The following is a 24,681-nucleotide window of genomic DNA, read 5'->3' as shown; positions in this document are numbered from 1 at the left end:
GACACTCTGGGGACACCCTGGGGACACTCTGGGGACACTGGGATGGCACTGGGGCACACTGGGGACATCAGGGGCACACTGGGGTGGCACTGGGGACACTTTGGGGACACTGGGGTGGCACTGGGGGACACTGGGGACACCCTGGGGACACTTTGGGGACATTGAAGGGACACTTGGGGACACCCAGGGGACACTGGGGTGGCACTGGGGACATGCTGGGGACACTCTGGGGACACTTTGGGGACACTGGGATGGCACTGGGGCACACTGGGGACACTGAGGGGACACTGGGGTGGCACTGGGGGGACATTTAGGGGACATTGGGGGACACATCGGGGACATCAAGGGGACATTGGGGACATCAAGGGGACATTGGGGACATCAAAGTGACACTGGGGTGACACTGGGGACATCAGGGGGACACTGGGGTGGCACTGAGGGGCATTGGGGACATCAAAGTGACACCGGGGTGACACTGGGGACACTTTGGGGACACTGGGGTGGCACTGGGGGACACTGGGGACATCAAAGTGACACCGGGGTGGCACTGGGGACACCCTGGGGACACCCTGGGGACACTTTGGGGACACTTTGGGGACATTGAAGGGACACTTGGGGACATCAAAGTGACACCGGGGTGGCACTGGGGACACTGGGGACACTGAGGGGACACTGGGGTGGCACTGGGGGGACAGTGAGGGGACATTGGGGACACTGGGGTGGCACTGGGGACACCCTGGGGACATCAAAGTGACACCAGGGTGGCACCGGGGACATCAGGGGGACACCGGGGTGGCACTGGGGGACACTGGGGACATCAAAGTGACACCGGGGTGGCACTGGGGTGGCACTGAGGGGACACTGGGGACATCAAAGTGACACCAGGGTGGCACTGGGGTGGCACTGAGGGGACACTGGGGACATCAAAGTGACACCGGGGTGGCACCGGGGACATCAGGGGGACACCGGGGACACCCTGGGGACACCCTGGGGACACTCCGGGGACAGCGGGTGGGGTGGCGGGGGGATGTCCCCAAGTGTCCCCAAGGGCCGCCATGTCCCCAAGGAGCTGGGCCAGCACTGGTGACAACGCCACCGTTTATTGCCGCGACACCGGGGGGGGGGGTGGCACCTCGGGGACACCTCGGGGACACTCTGGGGACACTCTGGGGACACTCTGGGGACACTCTGGGGACAGCGGTGTCACACGCTGGTGGCCTGGCCGTCGTCGCCGGGCTGGTGGCAGCCCCGAGGGGACACGGGGACAGCGCGGGGGTGGCACCGGGCCCCGCGCAGCTCCTGCTCCAGCGCCGCCAGCCGCCGCTCCTGGGGAGGGGACACGCGTGTCACCTGTCACCTGTGTCACCTGTGTGTCACCTGTGTCACCCGTGTCACCTGTGTGTCACCTGTGTCACCTGTGTGTCACCTGTGTCACCTGTAATCCCTGTGTCACCTGTGTGACCTGTGTCACCTGTGTGCCACCTGTGTGACCTGTGTGACCTGTGTCACCTGTGTGTCACCTGTGTGTCACCTGTGTCACCTGTGTGTCACCTGTGTCACCTGTGTCACCTGTAATCCCTGTGTCACCTGTGTCACCTGTGTGTCACCTGTGTCACCTGTGTCACCTGTGTGTCACCTGTGTGTCACCTGTGTCACCTGTGTGACCTGTGTCACCTGTGTGTCACCCGTGTCACGTGTGTCACCTGTGTGTCACCTGCCTGTCACCTCAATGTCCCCTCAATGTCCCCAGTGTCCCCAATGTCCCCTCAGTGTCCCCCCAGTGTCCCCAATGTCCCTCAGTGTCCCCAATGTCCCCAATGTCCCCCAGTGTCCCCAGTGTCCCCAATGTCCCCAGTGTCCCCCCAATGTCCCCAATGTCCCCAATGTCCCCCAGTGTCCCCAGTGTCCCCAATGTCCCCCAGTGTCCCCAAGTGTCCCCAATGTCCCCACTGTCCCCAGTGTCCCCACTGTCCCTCAGTGTCACCTCAATGTCCCCTCAGTGTCCCCACTGTCCCCAGTGTCCCCTCAGTGTCCCCTCAGTGTCCCCTCAGTGTCCCCCAATGTCCCCAGTGTCCCCAGTGTCCCCAATGTCCCCAGTGTCCCCCCAATGTCCCCCAGTGTCCCCACTGTCCCCAATGTCCCCAGTGTCCCCCCAATGTCCCCACTGTCCCCAGTGTCCCCAGTGTCCCCAATGTCCCCCAGTGTCCCCAGTGTCCCCAATGTCCCTCAGTGTCCCCAATGTCCCCAATGTCCCCACTGTCCCCAGTGTCCCCAATGTCCCCAATGTCCCCCACTGTCCCCAGTGTCCCCCAGTGTCCCCAATGTCCCTCAGTGTCCCCAGTGTCCCCCCGGTGTCCCCCCAGTGTCCCCAATGTCCCCAATGTCCTCAATGTCCCCAGTGTCCCCAATGTCCCCAATGTCCCTCAGTGTCCCCCCGGTGTCCCCCCAGTGTCCCCAATGTCCCCAATGTCCTCAATGTCCCCAATGTCCCCAATGTCCCCAGTGTCCCCAATGTCCCCAATGTCCCCCAGTGTCCCCAATATCCCCAGTGTCCCCCCGGTGTCCCCCCAGTGTCCCCAATGTCCCCAATGTCCCCACTGTCCCCCAGTGTCCCCACTGTCCCCCCGGTGTCCCCTCCCAGTCTCACCAGTTCCCGGCCCCTCTCCTCACTGGTTTTCAGCCTCTCCAGGTCCTTCCTGCGCCCGCCCTCGGCCGCCGTCAGCCTGGCGGGAGACGAATTTTCGGGTGCCCCGCCCCAATTTCGGGGTTCCCCACACATTTTCGGGGTGCCCCACCCCAATTTCGGTGTGCCCAGCCCCATTTTCGGGGTCCCCAGCCCCATTTTTGGGGTGCCCAGCCCCAATTTCGGGTGCCCCACCCCCTTTTCGAGGCACCCCACCCCAATTTTGAGGTGCCCAGCTCCAATCTGGGGGTCCCCCGGCCCATTTTCGGGGTGCCCAGTCCCAATTTTGGGGTGCCCAACCCCAATTTTGGGGTCCCCCTGCCCATTTTCGGGGTGCCCAGCCCCAATTTGGGGATCCCCAGTCCCATTTTCGGGGTGCCCAGCCCCATTTTCGGGGTTCCCAGCCCCAATTTCGGGGTCCCCAGCCCCATTTTCGGGGTTCTCAGCCCCAATTTCGGGGTCCCCAGCCCCATTTTCGGGGTTCCCAGCCCCAATTTCGGGGTCCCCAGCCCCATTTTCGGGGTGCCCAGCCCCAATTTCGGGGTGCCCAGCCCCATTTTCGGGGTTCCCAGCCCCAATTTCGGGGTGCCCAGCCGCACCTGGCCGCCAGGTTGGCGGCGCGGGCGCCGCCCTCGTCCAGGCGCTCCCGCAGCCGCTCCAGGCGCTCCCGCTGCTGCTCCTCGGCCCGCGCCGCCCGCGCCTCCGCCCGCTCCAGGCGCTCCCGCAGCTCCGCCAGCTCCTCCCGCAGCGCCTCCAGCAGCCGCCCGTGCTGGGGACACCGGGACGGGGTCACCGGGGCTTGGGGACACCGGGACGGGGTCACCGGGGCTTGGGGACACCGGGATGGATTCACCGGGGAGGGTACCGGGGGTACCGGGGGCTGGGGACGCCGCCCGCTCCGGGCGCTCCCGCAGCGCCTCCAGCAGCCGCCCGTGCTGGGGACACCGGGATAAACTCACCGGGGGCTTGGGGATACCGGGACGGGGTCACCGGGGCTTGGGGACACCGGGATGGATTCACCGGGGAGGGAACCGGGGGGTACCGGGGGATACCGGGGGGTACCGGGGGCTGGGGACGCCGCCCGCTCCAGGCGCTCCCGCAGCTCCGCCAGCTCCTCCCGCAGCGCCTCCAGCAGCCGCCCGTGCTGGGGACACCGGGACAGGGTCACCGGGGCTTGGGGACACCGGGGCTTGGGGACACCGGGGCAGTGGCACCGGGGCGTACCAGGGATGAGGTTAACGGGAGGTGTCACCCATCCCCGGTCACCTCCTCCAGCAGCCGCCCGTGCTGGGGACACCGGGACAGGGCCACCGGGGCTCGGGGACACCGGGATGGATTCACCGGGGAGGGAACCGGGGGATACCGGGGGGTACCGGGGGCTGGGGACGCCGCCAGCTCCGGGCGCTCCCGCAGCTCCGCCAGCTCCTCCCGCAGCGCCTCCAGCAGCCGCCCGTGCTGGGGACACCGGGACGGGATTACCGGGGCTTGGGGACACCGAGACAGGGTCACCGCGGAGGGTACCGGGGAGGGTACCGGGGGTACCGGGGGCTGGGGATGCCGCCCGCTCCAGGCGCTCCCGCAGCGCCTCCAGCAGCCGCCCGTGCTGGGGACACCGGGACAGGGTCACCGGGTCTTGGGGACACCGGGGCAGGGTCACCGGGGCTTGGGGACACCGGGATGGATTCACCGGGGAGGGAACCGGGGGATACCGGGGGTACCGGGGGCTGGGGACGCCGCCCGCTCCAGGCGCTCCCGCAGCGCCTCCAGCAGCCGCCCGTGCTGGGGACACCGGGACGGGGTCACCGGGGCTTGGGGACACCGGGACAAGGTCACCGGGGCTTGGGGACACCGGGGGCTGGGGACACCGGGGACGAGGTTTTCGGGAGGTACCGGGAGGTGTCTCCCATCCCCGGTCACCTCCTCCAGCAGCCGCCCGTGCTGGGGACAGCGGGACGGGGACACCGGGAGGACACCGGGGGACACCGGGGGACACCGGGGACTGTCCCCCCCCGCCCCGGGGTTACCTTCTCGAGCGGCCGCAGCGCGTAAAGCTCGCCCGGGGCCACCGAGTCCTCGGCCAGGCGCTGCCACGGCACCGTGGATTTGCGCGGCAGCGACGCCGACGAGCGCAGCTTCCCCCGGGGCTGCGACAGCGACACCCGTTAATGTGCCGGTAATGGCATCGCGACACCCGGTAATGGCACCGGGACACCCGGTAATGGCACCGGGACACCCGGTAATGTGCCGGTAATGGCACCAGGACACCCGTTAATGTGCCGGTAATGGCACCGCGACACCCGGTAATGGCACCGGGACACCCGGTAATGTGCCGGTAATGGCACCGCGACACGCGGAAATGGCACCGGGACACCCGGTAATGGCATCGGGACACCCGTTAATGTGCCGGTAATGGCATCACGGCACCCGGTAGTGGCACCAGGACACACGGTAATGGCACAGGGACATCCGGTAATGTCAGTGGGACACCCGGTAATGGCATCGTGACACCGTTACTGCCACCGGGACCCCCGTTAGTGCCACCACAGCCCCTTTAGTGTCACCACAGCCCTGTTAGTGCCACCACACCCCCGTTAGTGCCACCACCCTCCCATTAGTGCCACCACACCCCTGTTAGTGCCACCACACCCCCGTTAATGCCACCCCCGTTAATGCCACCACACCCCCGTTAGTGCCACCACACCCCCGTTAGTGCCACCCCCGTTAATGCCACCACACCCCCATTAGTGCCACCACACCCCCGTTAGTGCCACCCCCGTTAGTGCCACCCCCATTAGTGCCACCCCCGTTAATGCCACCACACCCCCGTTAATGCCACCACACCCCCGCTAGTGCCACCACACCCCCGTTAATGCCACCCCCATTAGTGCCACCACACCCCCATTAGTGCCACCGCACCCCCGTTAATGCCACCACACCCCCGTTAGTGCCACCGCACCCCCGTTAATGCCACCACACCCCCGTTAGTGCCACCGCACCCCCGTTAGTGCCACCCCCATTAGTGCCACCAGACCCCCGTTTTTGCCACCCCCGTTAGTGCCACCGCACCCCCGTTAGTGCCACCACACCCCCGTTAGTGCCACCCCCATTAGTGCCACCCCCGTTAATGCCACCACACCCCCGTTAATGCCACCACACCCCCGTTAGTGCCACCACACCCCCGTTAGTGCCACCGCACCCCCGTTAGTGCCACCCCCGTTAGTGCCACCGCACCCCTTGGTGTCACCAAGTGTCACCAGTGCCCAGCCCAGAGCGGCACCACCGGGCAGCTCCCGCAGAGCGCCGAGCCCGGCGCTCAAACCGCTGGCAGCCACGGTGCCACGGTGGCCACCAGCACTCACCGGGCCATCGCCGGGGACAGGTGGCCCCGTGCCATCCTCGGCCGCGGCCTCGGCCGCGTGTCCGGCGCTGTCCGGCTTGGCCGGACGCCGCGCGGCCTTGCCCTGGGCCGGCACGCTCTGGGTGCGCTGGACGTGGCGGCGTCGCCGGGCCGGCACCGGGGCCGGTACCGGGATCGGGGACGGTTCCGGGGATGGCTCCGGGTCCGTCCCCACGGCCGGTGTCACCTCGTCGTGGCCGCGGCCGCGCCGGACGCTGGTCAGGGACTGGCTCTTGATGAGGGGGCTGTGCTTGCCCAGGTCCCGCGGGGGGACGAAGCCCGGCTTGGGGGGGTCCGAGGGGCTGCGGGGACAAGGACAAGGGCGGGGGACAGGGGACGGGACAGGGGACAGAGGGACAGAGGATGGAGGGGACAGGGGACAGGGGACAGAGGGACAAGGGGACAGGGGACAGGGGACAGGGGACAGGGGACAGAGGATGGAGGGGACAGGGGACAGGGGACAGGGGACAGGGGACAGGGGACAGAGGATGGAGGGGACAGGGGACAGGGGACAGAGGGACAAGGGGACAGGGGACAGGGGACAGAGGATGGAGGGGACAGGGGACAGGGGACAGGGGATGGAGGGGACAGGGGACAGGGGACAGGGGATGGAGGGGACAGGGGACAGGGGACAGGGGACAGGGGACAGAGGATGGAGGGGACAGGGGACAGGGGACACAGGGACAAGGGGACAGGGGACAGGGGACAGGGGACAGGGGACACAGGGACAAGGGGACAGGGGACAGGGGACAGAGGATGGAGGGGACAGGGGACAGGGGACAGGGGACAGGGGACAGGGGACAGAGGGACAGAGGATGGAGGGGACAGGGGACAGAGGGACAGGGGACAGGGGACAGGGGACAGGGGACAGAGGGACAGAGGGACAGAGGGACAGAGGACAGGGGACAGGGGACAGAGGGACAGAGGATGGAGGGGACAGGGGACAGAGGGACAAGGGGACAGAGGGACAGAGGATGGAGGGGACAGGGGACAGGGGACAGAGGATGGAGGGACAAGGGGACAGGGGACAAGGGGACAAGGGGAGAAGGGAGAAGGGACAGGGGACGGGATAAGGGGACAAGGGACAGGGGACAGAGGGACAAGGGGACAGGGGGACAAGGGACAGGGGGACAGGGGACAGGGGATGGAGGGGACAAGGGACAGGGGACAGGGGATGGAGGGGACAGGGGACAGAGGGACAAGGGATGGAGGGGACAGGGGACAGGGGGACAGGGGGACAAAGGGAGAAGGGGACAAAGGGAGAAGGGACAGGGGATGGAGGGGACAGGGGACAGGGGGACAAGGGACAGGGGGACAGAGGGACAAGAGGATTGGGGAATAGGGGATAAGGGAAAAGAGGACAGGGGACAGGGGATAAGGGATGGAGGGGACAGGGGACAGAGGGACAAGGGGACAAGGGGACAAGGGGTCAGGGGGACAGGGGGACAGGGGGACAGGGGGACAAGGGGACAAGGGGACAAGGGGTCAGGGGGACAGGGGGACAAGGGGGGTGTGGGGTGGGAAGGGACAGGGGATGGATTTGGGGCTTCCCCAGTGTGGCTGGGATCAGAGGAACCCCAAACCCTGGTGGGACCTGAGGAGACCCCAAATCCTGGTGGGATCAGGAGACCCCAAACCCTGGTGGGATCAGAGGAACCCCAAATCCTGGTGGGATCAGAGGGACCCCAAACCCTGGTGGGACCAAAGGGATCCCAAACCCTGGTGGGATCAGGAGACCCCAAACCCTGGTGGGATCAGAGGAACCCCAAATCCTGGTGGGACCTGAGGAGACCCCAAATCCTGGTGGGATCAGGAGACCCCAAACCTTGGTGGGATCAGAGGGACCCCAAATCCTGGTGGGACCAAAGGGACCCCAAATCCTGGTGGGATCAGAGGAACCCCAAACCCTGGTGGGATCAGAGGAACCCCAAACCCTGGCGGGATCAGGAGACCCCAAACCCTGGTGGGACCAAAGGGATCCCAAACCCTGGTGGGATCAGGAGACCCCAAACCCTGGCGGGATCAGGAGACCCCAAACCCTGGTGGGATCAGAGGAACCCCAAATCCTGGTGGGACCAGAGGGACCCCAAACCCTGGTGGGATCAGAGGAACCCCAAACCCTGGTGGGACCAGAGGGACCCCAAACCCTGGCGGGATCCGAGTGACCCCAAACCCTGGCGGGATCAGGAGACCCCAAACCCTGGTGGGATCAGAGGGACCCCAAACCCTGGTGGGACCAAAGGGATCCCAAACCCTGGTGGGACCGAAGGGACCCCAAACCCTGGCGGGATCAGGAGACCCCAAACCCTGGTGGGACCAAAGGGACCCCAAACCCTGGTGGGACCAGAAGAGACCCCAAACCCTGGTGGGATCAGACCCATCTCCCAATCCCAGACAGGACCAGAGGGACCCCAAATCCTGACACCCACGTGTCCCCCTTGTCCCCAGATGTCCCCAGGTGTCCCTCGGTACCTTCTCCTGGCGGTGGAGCTGAGGCGGACGGACACGGGGACAGGTGTCCCCTCCCTGATGGCCCTGAGGATGGTGGGCAGCGGCTCCAGCTCCTCCTGCGTGGCCTGCAGGGACACCACGGGGACATTACGGGTGGCCCGGGGGACACCCACGAAGAAGGAGGTGGCCAGAGGGGTGGTGGCACCTGGTCGAGGCTGGAGAAGATGTCACAGAGCAGCAGGTGGAGCGTGGCGAGCTCCAGGGCCAGGTCCACGTAGCCATCGTAGGTGGCCATGTGGGCGCTGGCCTCTGGGGTGGCCACGGCCTGCAGGAACTCGGTCATGGTGGCCCAGCTGCGCTCCAGGAAGTCGTTCATGAAGGTCATGTAGGGCTCCTTCTCGCCGAACCTGGGGTCAGCGCCATGGTCGTGGTCAAGGGGTCACCACCATGGTCTGGGGTCCACCACCATGGTCTGGGGTCACCAGCATGGTCTGGGGTCACCACCATGGCCACATGGTCCACCAGCATGGTCAGGGGTCACCAGCATGGTCACGTGGTCCACCAGCATGGTCAGGGGTCACCAGCATGGTCTGGGGTCATCATCATGGTCAATGGGTCACCAGCATGGTCAGGGGTCACCATCATGGTCACATGGTCCACCAGCATGGTCAGGGGTCACCAGCATGGTCACATGGTCCACCAGCATGGTCAGGGGTCACCAGCATGGTCACGTGGTCCACCAGCATGGTCAGGGGTCACCAGCATGGTCAGGGGTCACCACCATGGTCTGGGGTCACCATCATGGTCACATGGTCCACCACCATGGTCTGGGGTCACCATCATGGTCACATGGTCCACCAGCATGGTCAGGGGTCACCATCATGGACTGGGGTTGTCATCATGGTCATGGGTCAATGTCATGGTCAAGGGGTCACCACCATGGTCTGGGGTCATTGTCATGGTCATGGGTCATCATCATGGTCAAGGGGTCACCGCCATGGTCACATGGTCCACCATCATGGTCAGGGGTCACCACCATGGTCTGGGGTCACCATAATGGTCTGGGGTTGTCATCATGGTCATGGGTCAATGTCATGGTCATGGGTCATCGTCATGGTCAAGGGGTCATCATCATGGTCACATGGTCCACCATCATGGTCAGAGGTCACCACCATGGTCTGGGGTCATCATCATGGTCATGGGTCATTGTCATGGTCTGGGGTCATCATCATGGTCATGGGTCACTACCATGGTCTGGGGTCACCACCATGGTCATGGGTCATCATGGTCATGGGTCATTGTCATGGTCATGGGTCATCGTCATGGTCGTGGGTCATCATCATGGTCACATGGGCCACCACCATGGTCATGGTCAAAGGCCACTTTCAGGAGCATGGACCATCCAAACCAACTGTCCATGGCATGTTGGGGACAACCCAAGTGCCCCGTGGTACCCTGGGGACAACCCAAACTTGAGGACAACCCAAACTTGGGGACAACCCAACTGCCCCATGACCCTCCACGGAGCACAGATGGGATGTCCCCACCAGCCCACGTCCCCGTCCCATCCCCACGGCCACCTACGTGGTGAAGTTGGCCAAGTTCTGGATGACCTTGGCCACCAGCGTGAGGGTGCGGGCGGTGGCCTCGCCGGGGTACTCCTGGACGAGGCCGAAGAGGCTCGGGGACATGATGGCCGGGCAGAGGAACCTCAGGAAGAGCGAGGCCGACACCAGGCGCTGACCGATGGCCGCCTTGCCGCGCGCCGCGCACTCGTCGCGCCACGCCGCGAACACCTCGCCCAGCTCTGCCGGGAAGGACCTGGGCAGGGACACCGTGGTGGGGACCGGGGACCTGCCGGTGCCACCGTGGGGTGATGGGGGGGGGGTGTGGTGGCACCACCTCTGGGGTCGGCACCAAGTGGTTTTTGTGAGCATCTCCATGTGGGGCCCAAGGGTGGGTGGTGTCCATCTCCATCCGTGTCCCCAGAATCGTCCCCAGGTCCTTCCTGGTGTCCATCTCCATCCGTGTCCCCAAAGTTGTCCCCAAGTCCATCCTGGTGTCCATCCCCATCCGTGTCCCCATCCCTGTCCCCAAGTCCATCCTGGTGTCCATCTCCATCCCTGTCCCCAGAATCGTCCCCAGGTCCTTCCTGGTGTCCATCCCCATCCGTGTCCCCAGACTTGTCCCCAAGTCCATTCTGGTGTCCATCCCCATCCATGTCCCCAGACTTGTCCCCAAGTCCATCCTGGTGTCCATCGCCATCTCTGTCCCCAAAATTGTCCTTGAGTCCTTCCTGGTGTCCATCCCCATCCGTGTCCCCATCCCTGTCCCCAAGTCCATTCTGGTGTCCATCCCCATCCATGTCCCCAGACTTGTCCCCAAGCCCATCCTGGTGTCCATCCCTGTCCCCAGAATTGTCCCCAAGTCCATCCTGGTGTCCATCCCCATCCCTGTCCCCAAATTTGTCCCAGATCCATCCTGGTGTCCATCCCCATCCCTGTCCCCAAACTTGTCCCCAAGCCCATCCTGGTGTCCATCCCCATCCCTGTCCCCAAACTTGTCCCAGATCCATCCTGGTGTCCATCCCCATCCCTGTCCCCCATGTCTGTCCCTAAACTTGTCCCCAAGTCCATCCTGGTGCCCACCACCATGTCCACCCCAGGATGGAGCCCATCCCCATGTGTGTCCCCATCTTTGTCCCCAGGTCCATCCTGTCACCCACCCCAAGATGGTGACAGTCCCCAACCCCACATCCTGTCCCTGTCCCCACCCCCGTGTCCCAGCTTCTCCCAGGTTCTCCTGGCCCCGGTGCCACCCCGGGTGTCCCCCCAGGTGTCCCTCACTCGGAGCCGTCGGCGATGCGCCGCAGCGTCTCCTCGCAGACCTGCCGCAGGTGCTGCTGGTGCTCGGACAGCTCCGGCCCCGAGCACTTGCTGGGGTCCACCTCGGAGCTCTCCTCGGAGCTGCAGAGCTGGGCCACCACCTCCCCTGGGGACAGGGGACAGCCCGTGAGGGGACCGAGAGGTCACCGGGGTGGGGATGGATGTGAGGAACCCACACCACGTCTCCATGGGTGGTCAGGGTGTCCCACAGTCCATGAGGGGATCAAGAGGTCACCGGGGTGGGGATGGACGTGAGGAACCCACACCACGTCTCCATGGGTGGTCAGGGGTGTCCCACAGTCCATGGAGGGGATCGAGAGGTCACCGGGGTGGGGATGGATGTGAGGAACCCACACCACGTCTCCATGGGTGGTCAGGGGTGTCCCAAAGTCCGTGAGGTGACCGAGAGGTCACCAGGGTGGGGATGGATGTGAGGAACCCACACCACGTCTCCATGGGTGGTCAGGGGTGTCCCACAGTCCATGAAGGGACCAAGAGGTCACCACCACGTCCTCATGGGTGTCCCAAAGTCCATGGAGGGGATCGAGAGGTCATCACCACGTCCTCATGGGTGGTCAGGGGTGTCCCACAGTCCATGAGGGGACCGAGAGGTCACCACCACCTCCCCTGGGGAGAGGGGACAACCCATGAGGGGACCAAGAGGTCACCACCACGTCCTCATGCGTGATCAGAGGTGTCCCAAAGTCCATGGAGGGGATAGAGAGGTGACCACCACGTCCTCATGGGTGGTCAGGGGTGTCCCACAGTCCATGAAGGGACCAAGAGGTCACCACCACGTCCTCATGGGAGTCCCAAAGTCCATGGAGGGGATCGAGAGGTCATCACCACGTCCTCATGGGTGGTCAGGGGTGTCCCACAGTCCACGAGGTGACTGAGAGGTCACCACCACGTCCTCATGGATGGTCACGGGTGTCCCACAACCCATGAGGTGACCGAGAGGTCACCACCACGTCCCCATGGATGGTCAGGGACGTCCTACAACCCATGAGGGGATCAAGAGGTCACCACCACATCCTCATGGGTGGTCAGGGGTCTCCCAAAGTCCATGAGGTGACCAAGAGGTCACCACCACATCCCCATGGATGGTCAGGGGTGTCCCACAGTCCACGAGGTGATTGAGAGGTCACCACCACGTCCTCATGGATGGTCACGGGTGTCCCACAACCCATGAGGTGACCGAGAGGTCACCACCACGTCCCCATGGATGGTCAGGGGTGTCCCAAAGTCCATGGAGGGGATCGAGAGGTCACCACCACGTCCCCATGGATGGTCAGGGACGTCCTACAAGCCATGAGGGGATCAAGAGGTCACCACCACATCCTCATGCGTGGTCAGGGGTGTTCCAAAGTCCATGAGATGACCAAGAGGTCACCACCATGTCCCCATGGATGGTCAGGGGTGTCCCACAACCCCCAGTGTCCAGTCCCACCCGAGGTGTCCTGCCCCCTGCCACCCGCCGGGATGTCCCCGTGTCCCCTCGGCGTACCCAGCGTGTCCTGCAGGTACTTGGCCCCCACCAGCTTCATGTACTCGTCGATGGCCTTGGTGGCCAAGGTGTTCTCGCGGAAGATCAGCGCCTCGTGGTCATCGAAGCGGTCGAGCTCGGCCACGCCCAGGTCGATCAGGAACGACTGCGGGGACGCGTGGGGAAGGGTTTGGTGGCACCCATGGCCCCAAAGGGCTCGGTGGCACCCGTGACCCCGAAATGACCGGGTCAACCCACGTCGGATCTCCTGGCATCTCCTGAGTGGTGTTTTCCATGTCTACAGTCTTGTCCCAACTCATCGAAGCCAACCCAACTCAACCCAACCTAACCCAACCCAACCCAACCCAACCCAATCCAATGCATCCATCCCAACTCAACCCAACCCAAGTCAACCCAACTCAACTCAACCCAACCCAATCCAACCAAGTGCATCCATCCCAACTCAACCCAACCCAATCCAGCCCAATGCATCCATCCCAACTCAACCCAATCCCAGCCAAGTCAACCCAACCCAACTCTACCCAACCCAACGCAACTCAACTCAACCCAACCCAACCCAATCCAACCCAGTGCATCCATCCCAACCCAACTCAACTCAACCCAACCCAATGCAACTCAATTCAACCCAACCCAATCCAACCCAATGCATCCATCCCAACTCAACCCAACCAAACCCAAGTCAACCCAACTCAACCCAACTCAACCCAACCCAACCCAACCCAACCCAACCCAACCCAATCCAGTGCATCCATCCCAACTCAACTCAACCCAACCCAACCCAACTCAACCCAACCCAACACAACTCAGCCCAAGCCAACCCAACTCAACCCAACCCAATCCAACCCAATGCATCCATCCCAACTCAACCCAATCCCAGTCAAGTCAACCCAACTCAACTCAACCCAACCCAACCCAACTCAACCCAACGCATCCATCCCACCAATCCCAACCCAACCCATTCTATCTCAACTCATCCATCCCAACCCAACCCATCCCATCCTCATTCAACCCAACTCATCCAACCCATCTCAACTCAACCCAACTCATCCAACCCATCTCATCGTCGTCCAACCCAACCCAACTCATCCAACCCAACCCATGCCAACCCAACCCAGCCAACCCATCCAACCCAACCCCACCCCCCGTGCCCAACCCCGCCCCACCTTGGCCTTGCCGGTGCTCTGCAGGACGCGCACCAAAGCGCCGGCCAGCTCCTCCTTGTGCCGCGCGGCGATGGCCGGCTCCAGGCGGCCGCACAGCTCCCGGTAGTGGAAGGTGATGAACTCGGCCAACTCCTTGTAGCGCACGATGGGCAACACCCTCACCTCGCGGTAACGCCCGCGCAGCCGCACCGCCGGCGCCCGTTCGCCGCCGGCGCCGCTCAGGGCGTACCAACGCTCCAGGGGCTGCCGCGCCGCCGCCAGCTCGGCCAGCGGGATGGTGACGGCGGCCACCGGCTGCCAGTCGGGGTGGTCGTCGCGGCACAGGGCGACGGTGAGGGCGCGCGCCGGCGGCAGCGCGGCCAACTGGAAGAGCTCGCCCCAGAAGAGTTGGCCGTCGGCGCCGGCCGGCTTGGCCGTGGTGCGGGCGAAGACGGCGCCGTCCAGCTGGAGGTGGCAGCGGAGGCGGCGCCGCGGGGGGAGGTCCCGGCCCTCGTAGACCCAAAGGGTCAGCGCCAGCTCCAGGCGCTCGCAGCTGTCCTGGTGGGGTGGGGGACACGGGGACAAGAGGGGACAAAGGGGACAAAGGGACAAAGGGACAAAGGGGATGAGAGAGGGGACAAAGGGGACAAAGGGGACAAAGGGACAAAGGGACAAAGGGGACAAGAGGGGACAAGGGACAAAGGGACAAAGGGGACGAAGGGGATGAGAAAGGGGGTCATGGGGAGAAAGGGGACAAAGGGGACAAGGGGGATGTGAGTGGAGGTCATGGGGACAAGGGGACAAAGGGGACAAAGGGGACAAGGGGGACAAGGGGGACAGAGGGGAAAAAGGGGACAAAGGGGACAAGAGGGGACAAAGGGGACAAAGGGACAAAGGGGACAAGAGGGGACAAAGGGACAAAGGGGACGAAGGGGATGAGAAAGGGGGTCATGGGGACAAGGGGACGAAGGGGACAAGGGGGACAAAGTGACAGAGGGGAAAAAGGGGACGAAGGGGACAAAGGGGATGAGAGAGGGGGTCATGGGGACAAAGGGGACAAAGGGACAAAGGGAATGTGAGTGGAGGTTATGGGGACAAAGGGGACAAAGGGGACAAAGGGACAAATGGGACAACGGGACAAAGGGGACAAAGGGGACAAGAGGGGACAAAGGGGACAAGGGGAATGTGAGTGGAGGTTATGGGGACAAAGGGGACAAAGGGGACAAAGGGACAAAGGGGACAAAGGGGGATGTGAGTGGAGGTCATGGGGACAAAGGGGACAAAGGGACAAAGAGGAAAAAGGGGACAAAGGGGGACAAGGGGACAAAGGGGACAAGGGGGGACAAAGGGGACAAGGGGGACAAGGGGGATGTGAGTGGAGGTTATGGGGACAGGGGGACAAGGGGACAAAGGGGACAAGGGGGACAAGGGGGCCATGAGGGCAAGGGGACAAAGGGGACAAGGGGGACAAAGGGGACAAAAGGGACAAAGGGGACAAAAGGGGACAAAAGGGACAAAGGGGACAAAGGGGACAGAGGGGCGAAGGGGACAAGGGGATAATGGGGACAGTGGGGACAAGAGGGGACAAAAGGGACAAATGGGACAAGGGGGACAAGGGGACAAGGGGGATGTGGGTGGCAGTCAAGGGGACAAAGTGACAAAGGGTCAAGGGGGACAAGGGGACAAAGGGGACAAGGGGGACAAGGGGATAATGGGGACAGTGGGGACAAGAGGGGACGAAAGGGACAAATGGGACAAGGGGGACAAGGGGGACAAGGGGGACAAGGGGACAAGGGGGACAAGGGGGACAAGGGGACAAGGGGGATGTGGGTGGTGGTCAAGGGGACAAAGTGACAAAGGGGACGAGGGGACAAGAGGACAAGGGGGACAAGGGGGATGTCCCACAGGGTGGCAGTCATGGTGACAAGGGGACACACGGAGGGGACATGGAGGAGGGGACAAGAAGGGCCACAAGGCCAGGAGGGGACATGGGGGACACTGAGGATGCTCCGTGCCGGGCATTCCATGCCTCAGTTTCCCCACCCAGCCCAAGGACAGGAGAGCCCGATGAGGGGGCTGGGGGTGGCAGGGCGTCGCCGAGGTGTCCCCGAGGTGTCCCCAGGGTGTCCCCGAGGTGTCCCCGAGGTGTCCCCAAGGTGTCCCCGAGGTGTCCCCACCTTGTTGGGCTGGGCTGTCCGGCGCAGCTCCTCGATCCAGCGGTCGCGCTCGGCCAGGGAGGCACAGCCGAAGGAGCGGCTGCCCTCGGGCGTGATCACCTGAGGGGACACAGGGGACACTGAGGGTGACAGGACAATGAGGGGACACTGAGGGACACCAGGGGACACTGAGGGTGATGGGGACAGCGAGGGTGACAGGACACTGAGGGGACACTGAGGGACACTGAGGGTGACAGGACAATGAGGGGACACAGGGGACACTGAGGGGACACTGAGGGACACTGAGGGTGACAGGACACTGAGGGGACACTGAGGGACACTGAGGGTGACAGGACAATGAGGGGACACAGAGGGACACTGAGGGACACTGAGGGGACACTGAGGGACACTGAGGGGACACTGAGGGCACACTGAGGGTGACAGGGACACTCTTTTGGGCTCTGGGTGCCCTTTTTTGGGGTCCGGGTGCCCCGTCAGGGTCCCTGGGGTGCCCTGGGTGCCCTTTTTGGGCTCTGGGTGCCCTTTTTGGGCTCTGGGTGCCCTTTTTGGGGGTTGGGTGCCCCGTCAGGGTCCCTGGGGTGCCCTGGGTGCCCTTTTTGGGGGTTGGGTGCCCTTTTTGGGCTCTGGGTGCCCTTTTTGGGTTTGGGTGCCCCGTCAGGGTCCCTGGGGTGCCCTGTCAGGATCCCTGGGGTGCCCTGGGTGCCCTTTTTGGGCTCTGGGTGCCCTTTCTGGGCTCTGGGTGCCCTTTTTGGGGGTTCAGGTGCCCCGTCAGGGTCCCTGGGGTGCCCTGGGCGCCCTTTTTTGGGGTCTGGGTGCCCTTTTTGGGGTCCGGGTGCCCTGTCAGGGTCCCTGGGGTGCCCTGGGCGCCCTTTTTTGGGGTTTGGGTGCCCTTTCTTAGGGTCTGAGTGCCCCTTTTTGGGGTTTGGGTGCCCCGTCAGGGTCCCTGGGGTGTCCTGGGTGCCCTTTTTTGGGCTCTGGGTGCCCTTTTTGGGGTCCGGGCGCCCCCTCGGGTGCCCTGGGTGCCCCCTCCAGGCGCCCCCCGTGCCCCCCGAGCCCCTCCCCGGGCCGTACCTGGAAGCAGAAGCGCTCGCCCACCACGCTGCCGTGCAGCGGCCGCACGACGACGTTGGCGGCCCTGAGGTCCAGCTCGGGCGGTGGCACCAGGGAGTCGCGGGAAGCGCTGCGGCTGGGGAGCCTGAGGGGACAGCAGGGCACCCCAAAAAAGGGACACTGAGGGGAGCCTGAGGGGACAGCAGGGCACCCCAAAAAAGGGACACTGAGGGGACAGCAGGGCACCCCAAAAAAGGGACACTGAGGGGACAGCAGGGCACCCCAAAAAAGGGACATTGAGAGGACAGCAGGGCACCCCAAAAAGGGACACTGAGGGGACAGCAGGGCACCCCAAAAAAGGGACACTGAGGGGAGCCTGAGGGGACAGCAGGGCACCCCAAAAAAGGGACACTGAGGGGACAGCAGGGCACCCCAAAAAAGGGACACTGAGGGGACAGCAGGGCACCCCAAAAAAGGGACACTGAGGGGACAGCAGGGCACCCCAAAAAAGGGACACTGAGGGGAGCCTGAGGGGACAGCAGGGCACCCCAAAAAAGGGACACTGAGGGGACAGCAGGGCACCCCAAAAAAGGGACACTGAGGGGACAGCAGGGCACCCCAAAAAAGGGACACTGAGGGGACAGCAGGGCACCCCAAAAAAGGGACACTGAGGGGACAGCAGGGCACCCCAAAAAAGGGACACTGAGGGGAGCCTGAGGGGACAGCAGGGCACCCCAAAAAAGGGACACTGAGGGGACAGCAGGGCACCCCAAAAAAGGGACACTGAGGGGACAGCAGGGCACCCCAAAAAAGGGACATTGAGAGGACAGCAGGGCACCCCAAAAAAGGGACACTGAGGGGAGCCTGAGGGGACAGCAGGGCACCCCAAAAAAGGGACACTGAGGGGACAGCAGGGCACCCCAAAAAAGGGACACTGAGGGGACAGCAGGGCACCCCAAAAAAGGGACATTGAGGGGACAGCAGGGTCACCGGGACCCCAAAAAGGGACACTGAGGGGACAGCAGGGTCACCAGGACCCCAAAAGGGGACAGCAGTGTCACCGGGACAGGAGTGGCCCCTACCTGTCACCCTCGGGGACTGTCACCACCCCTGGGTCGCTTTTGGTGCCACCGCGGCTTTTCCTGTCCCGGAGGAGCCTCTTCCACAGCAGCCCCTGGGGACAGCGACAGGTGACACAGGAGTGGGGACAGGGACAGGTGACAGGGGACACAGGGGTGGGGACAGCGACAGGTGACACAGGGGACACAGGGGACACAGGGGTGGGGACAGGGACAGGTGACACAGGAGTGGGGACAGGGACAGGGACAGGTGACACAGGGGTGGGGACAGCGACAGGTGACACAGGGGACACAGGGGACAGAGGGGACAGGGACAGGTGACACAGGGGACACAGGGGTGGGGACAGGGACAGGTGACACAGGTGACACAGGGGTGGGGACAGCGACAGGTGACAGGGGACACAGGGGTGGGGACAGGGACAGGTGACAGGTGACACAGGGGTGGGGACAGGGACAGCGACAGGTGACACAGGGGACATAGGGGACAGGGACAGGGACAGGTGACAGGGGACACAGGGGACAGAGGGGACAGAGGGGACAGGGACAGGTGACACAGGGGACACAGGTGACACAGGGGACACAGGGTTGGGGACAGGGACAGGTGACACAGGGGACAGGGACAGGGACAGGGACAGGTGACAGGTGACACAGGGGTGGGGACAGCGACAGGTGACACAGGGGACACAGGGGTGGGGACAGGGACAGGTGACAGGGGACAGAGAGGTGGGGACAGCGACAGGGGACAGGGGACAAGGACAGTGACAGGGACAGGGACAGGGACAGGTGACAGAGATGACAGTGACAGGTGACAGTGACAAGTGACAAGGACACGTGACAGAGGGGACAGGTGACAAGGAGGTGACAGTGACAGGGGAGGTGACAGGGGAGGTGACAGAGGTGACAGTGACAGAGGTGACAGAGGGGACAGGTGACAGTGACAGGTGACAGAGGGGACAGTGACAGGTGACAGCGACAGGTGACAGTGACAGGGGAGGTGACAGAGGTGACAGGTGACAGTGACAGGTGACAGTGACAGGGGAGGTGACAGTGACAGGTGACAGGTGACAGTGACAGAGGTGACAGGTGACAGTGACAGTGACAGGTGACAGGTGACAGGTGACAGAGGTGACAGGTGACAGCGACAGGTGACAGTGACAGGGGAGGTGACAGAGGTGACAGGTGACAGTGACAGAGGTGACAGTGACAGGGGAGGTGACAGAGGTGACAGTGACAGTGCCAGGGGAGGTGACAGAGGTGACAGTGCCAGTGCCAGGTGACAGAGGTGACAGTGACAATGGAGGTGACAGTGACAGTGACAGTGACAGAGGTGACAGTGACAGTGACAGGTGACAGTGACAGGGGAGGTGACAGAGGTGACAGTGCCAGTGCCAGGTGACAGTGCCAGTGCCAGGGGAGGTGACAGGTGACAGTGACAGGTGACAGTGACAGTGACAGTGACAGGTGACAGTGCCAGTGCCAGCGCTGTCCCACCTTGACGTTGCTGAGCTGGGAGCTCGGGGGGGTCTCACTGCGGGGGCTGCGCTCGGCCGGGCCTGGGGGGCAGCGAGCGCCCAGTATAAACCAGTATAAACCAGTATAAACCAGTATAACCCAGTATAAACCAGTATAACCCGGTATAAACCAGTATAAACCAGTATAAACCAGTATAACCCAGTATAAACCAGTATAAACCAGTATAAACCAGTATAAACCAGTATAGCCCAGTGCTCCCAGTATAACCCAGTATAACCCAGTATAAACCAGTATAGCCCGGTGCTCCCAGTATAACCCAGTGCCCCCCAGTGCTCCCCAGTACCCCCCAGTCCATCCCAGTCCCTCCCAGTGCCCCCCAGTCCTCCCAGTCCCCCCAGTTCCCGGTGCCCCCCAGTGCCCCCCATGCCCCCAGTCCATCCCAGTCCATCCCAGTGCCCCCCAGTACCCCCCAGTCCATCCCAGTATCCCCCAGTGCCCCCCAGTTCCCAGTGCCCCCCGTCCATCCCAGTCCATCCCAGTTCCCCCAGTTCCCGGTGCCCCCCAGTGCCCCCCAGTCCATCCCAGTCCATCCCAGTACCCCCCCAGTCCATCCCAGTATCCCCAGTCTCTTCCAGTGCCCCCCAGTGCCCCCCAGTTCCCGGTGTCCCCCAGTCCCTCCCAGTCCCCCCAGTTCCCCCAGTCCATCCCAGTGCCCCCCAGTCCCTCCCAGTCCCCCCAGTTCCCGGTGCCCCCCAGTCCCTCCCAGTCCCCCCAGTCCATCCCAGTCCCCCCAGTTCCCGGTGTCCCCCAGTCCCTCCCAGTCCTCCCAGTCCCCCCAGTCCCCCCAGTCCATCCCAGTGCCCCCCAGTCCCTCCCAGTCCCTCCCAGTCCCCCCCAGTCCCCCCAGTCCCTCCCAGTCCCCCCAGTTCCCAGTGCCCCCCAGTCCCTCCCAGTCCCCCCAGTGCCCCCAGTTCCCAGTGCCCCCCAGTCCATCCCAGTCCCTCCCAGTCCCTCCCAGTCCCCCCAGTTCCCGGTGTCCCCCCGTGTCCTCACCCGGGTCCCTCCCGCCCGCCGGGCACGGCTCGGTGGCCTCGGAGGTGGCACCGCCAGCCGGGGGGGACGCGCCACCGCGCCACCGCGCCTGAGGACAGCGCCAGGGCCACCGGTGACACCCCGGGGACACCCTGGGACACCCCGGGGACACCCCGAGTGCCACCCACCCTGGGGACACCCTGGGGACACCCTGGGGACACCCCGAGTGCCACCCACCCTGGGGACACCCTGGGGACACCCCGAGTGCCACCCACCCTGGGGACACCCTGGGGACACCCCGAGTGCCACCCACCCTGGGGACACCCTGGGGACACCCCGAGTGCCACCCACCCTGGGGACACCCCGAGTGCCACCCACCCTGGGGACATCCCGAGTGCCACCCTGGGGACACCCCGAGTGCCACCCACCCTGGGGACACCGCCAGTGCCACCCTGGGGACACCCTGACACCCCGAGTGCCACCCGACAGGGGACACCACCAGTGCCACCCACCCTGGGGACACCCCGAGTGCCACCCCCCGGGGGATACTGCCAGTGCCACCTGACAGGGGACACCCCGAGGTGCCACCCACCCTGGGGACACCCTGGGGACACCCCGAGTGCCACCCGACAGGGGACACCGCCAGTGCCACCTGACAGGGGACACCAAGAGTGCCACCCACCCTGGGGACACGCTGAGGTACCACCCGACAGGGGACACCGCCAGTGCCACCCACCCTGGGGACACCCCGAGTGCCACCCTGGGGACACCCCGAGTGCCACCCGACAGGGGACACCCCGAGTGCCACCCACCCTGGGGACACCGCCAGTGCCACCCTGGGGACACCCGAGTGCCACCCTGGGGACACCCTGAGTGCCACCCTGGGGACACCCCAAGTGCCACCCTGGGGACACCGCCAGTGCCACCCTGGGGACACCCCGAGTGCCACCCTGGGGACACCCCGAGGTGCCACCCTGCCACCCAGGGGACACTGCCGATGTCCCCGCTCACCTCCTCGTCCCTGCCCAGTGGCACCAGGTGTCCGTCCAGCAGCGAGAACTGGGACACGTCCCACACGGTGGCATCGGGTGGCACCGGGGCCACCGGCGGTGGCGATGTCCCCAAGGGGGTCACTGAGGGGACAGAACGGGGGGTGGGTGCCCACAGGGTCACTGTCACCCACGGGGGGGGACACGTGGCCATGGAGGTGCCACCATGGGTGAGGTGACTCCAAGGCCATGGAGGTGCCACCATGGGTGAGGTGACACCAAGGCCATGGAGGTGGCACCACGGGTGAGGTGACACCAAGGAGATGGAGGTGTCACCACGGGTGAGGTGGCACCAAGGGACACCAAGGCCATGGAGGTGCCACCATCAGTGTGGTGACACCAAGGACATGGAGGTGGCACCATGGGTATGGTGACACCAAGGGACAGGTGGCCATGGAGGTGCCACCAGGGGTGTGGTGACACCAAGGACATGGAGGTGCCACCATGGGTGAGGTGACACCAAGGACATGGAGGTGGCACCACGGGTGAGGTGACACCAAGGGACAGGTGGCCATGGAGGTGCCACCAGGGGTGTGGTGACACCAAGGACATGGAGATGCCACCATGGGTGAGGTGACACCAAGGGACACCAAGGCCATGGAGGTGGCACCATGAGTGAGGTGACACCAAGGACATGGAGGTGCCACCATGGGTGAGATGACACGAAGGGACAGGTGGCCATGGAGGTGCCACCATGGGTGAGGTGACACCAAGGACATGGAGGTGCCACCACGGGTGAGGTGACACCAAGGGACAGGTGGCCTTGGAGGTGACACCAGGGGTGTGGTGACACCAAGGACATGGAGATGCCACCATGGGTGAGGTGACACCAAGGGACACCAAGGCCATGGAGGTGCCACCATGAGTGAGGTGACACCAAGGACATGGAGGTGGCACCATGGGTGAGGTGACACCAAGGAGATGGAGGTGCCACCATGGGTGAGGTGACACCAAGGGACAGGTGACCATGGAGGTGCCACCATGAGTGAGGTGACACCAAGGGCCACAATCGCCCCAAAACCCCTCAGCCCAAAATCCTTCACCCCATAAATCCATCACCCCAAAAACCCCCCCCCCCCCAAACCCTTCACACCCCAAATCCATCACCCCAAAACCCCTCACCCCAAAATCCTTCACCCCATAAATCCATCACCCCAAAAAACCCCCTCACCCCAAACCCCGCACCCCAAACCCCCGCACCCCAAACCCCCTCACCCCAACCCCCCTCACCCCATAAACCCCTCACCCCAAGATCCGTCACCCCACAAATCCATCACCCCAAAACCCCCCCGCACCCCAAACCTCCCTGCACCCCAAAACCCCCCTGCACCCCAAAACCCCGCACCCCAAACCCCAAAACCCCGCACCCCAAACCCCCTCACCCCAAACCCCCTCACCCCAAACCCCAAACCCCCGCACCCCAAAACCCCGCACCCCAAACCCCCTCACCCCAAACCCAAACCCCCGCACCCCAAAACCCCGCACCCCAAAACCCCGCACCCCAAACCCCTCACCTGCCCCATCCAGCTCCGCCCTGGCTCCGCTCTCGCCGCGTCCCCTCCTGCCCACGGCGCGCAGGTACCGCTGCAGGGGTGGCCTGGTCCCCTCGTGTCCCCCGCTGTCCCCCGCTGCCCCCCGCTGTCCCCTCGTGTCCCCCGCTGTCCCCCGCTGTCCCCTCGTGTCCCCCGCACCCTTGGGTGCCTTGGAGGGGGCGGAAAACGCCCTCCGGAACAGCGAGCGCCGCGCGCTGGCCTTGGGGACACCCCTGTCGCCAGCCCTGTCGCCACCTCTGTCGCCACCTCTGTCGCCACCTCTGTCGCCAGCCCTGTCGCCAGCCCTGTCGCCAGCCCTGTCGCCCTCGGTGTCGGGGTGGCTGTAGGAGCGTTTCCAGCCCTGCAGCCTCGCCCAGCGCCGGCTCCCCGGGGACCCCCCGCTCTTTTCGGGGTCCCCTCCCGTGCGCCACTTGTAGGTCTTCAGCAGGGCGGGGGGCTCGGGGGTGGCCGGGGGGGCTTCCACCTCCATCTAGGGCGGGGGAGGAGGGAAGGAGAGGGATTTTTGGGGGGGGTTCAAAGGGTGGGTTTGGGGTTGGGGGCAGTGGGGGGAGTCAGTTTTGGGGTTGAGGGGGTGGGGGGAGTCAGTTTTGGGGGGGTTTAGGGGGTGGGTTTGGGCTTGGGAGGATGGGGGTGTCAATTTTGGGGGGTTTAGGGGGTGGATTTGGGGTTGGGGGGATGGGGGGAGCTGAATTTGGGGGGTTCATGGGGCTGGATTTGGGGTTGGGAGGTGGGGGGAGTCAGTTTTGGGGGGTTTAGGGGATGGATATGGGATTCGGGGGTGGGGGGAGTCAGTTTTGGGGTTGAGGGGGTGGGGGGAGTCAGTTTTGGGGGGTTTAGGGGGTGGATTTGGGGTTGGGAGGATGGGGGGAGCTGAATTTGGGGGGTTTAGGGGATGGATTTGGGGTTGGGAGGTGGGGAGTAATTTTGGGGGGTTCATGGGGCTGGATTTGGGGTTGGGGGGATGAGGAAAATAATTTTGGGGGGCTTAGGGGGTGGATTTGGGGTTGCGGGAGTCAGTTTTGGGGGTGGATTTGGGGTTGGGGGCAGTGGGGGGACTCAGTTTTGGGGGGGTTTAGGGGGTCGATATGGGATTCGGGGGTGGGGGGAGTCAGTTTTGGGGGGTTTAGGGGGTGGATTTGGGGTTGGGGGAGCTGAATTTGGGGGTCCAGGGGCTGGATTTGGGGGCAGTGGGGGGGCACAGGA

The 24,681-nt window shown here is 64.4% G+C and overlaps 1 protein-coding gene across 1 annotated transcript; it reads right to left on the bottom strand.

Moving 5' to 3' along the window:
• Positions 1 to 1,112: 1,112 nt before the first annotated feature.
• RASAL3 (RAS protein activator like 3) lies at positions 1,113 to 23,947 on the bottom strand. Its single transcript, XM_053968243.1, has 20 exons — positions 23,782 to 23,947; positions 23,426 to 23,724; positions 22,636 to 22,687; positions 21,888 to 22,009; positions 20,898 to 20,985; positions 19,863 to 19,924; positions 18,375 to 18,466; positions 17,314 to 17,437; positions 16,243 to 16,341; positions 14,087 to 14,623; positions 12,924 to 13,068; positions 11,378 to 11,522; positions 10,116 to 10,352; positions 8,737 to 8,938; positions 8,553 to 8,656; positions 6,016 to 6,382; positions 4,708 to 4,827; positions 3,283 to 3,452; positions 2,648 to 2,723; positions 1,113 to 1,326 (listed from the first exon to the last, which is right to left on the bottom strand). Exons 1-20 carry the CDS (start codon positions 23,945 to 23,947, stop codon positions 1,204 to 1,206), a joined length of 3,330 nt encoding a protein of 1,109 aa, XP_053824218.1. The 3' UTR covers positions 1,113 to 1,203.
• Between the last annotated feature and the right edge of the window lie 734 nt (positions 23,948 to 24,681).

Source organism: Vidua chalybeata, chromosome 33 (genome assembly GCF_026979565.1).
Source record: "Vidua chalybeata isolate OUT-0048 chromosome 33, bVidCha1 merged haplotype, whole genome shotgun sequence".
Taxonomy (NCBI): Eukaryota; Metazoa; Chordata; class Aves; order Passeriformes; family Viduidae; genus Vidua; species Vidua chalybeata.
The sequence above is the reverse complement of the archived record's forward strand: the minus strand, read 5'-3'. Positions and strand labels throughout refer to the sequence as shown.

What these genes read in the sequence shown, in the direction of transcription:
- RASAL3 (XM_053968243.1), bottom strand. Translation starts at nt 23,947, where the DNA reads ATGGAGGTGGAAGCCCCCCCGGCCACCCCCGAGCCCCCCGCCCTGCTG. An exon ending in ACAGTCCCCGAGGGTGACAG is followed by an intron (nt 17,438 to 18,374) that starts GTAGGGGCCACT and finishes CTGTCCCCTCAG; the next exon opens with GCTCCCCAGCCGCAGCGCTT. An exon ending in AGAGCACCGGCAAGGCCAAG is followed by an intron (nt 13,069 to 14,086) that starts GTGGGGCGGGGT and finishes GCGTCCCCGCAG; the next exon opens with TCGTTCCTGATCGACCTGGG.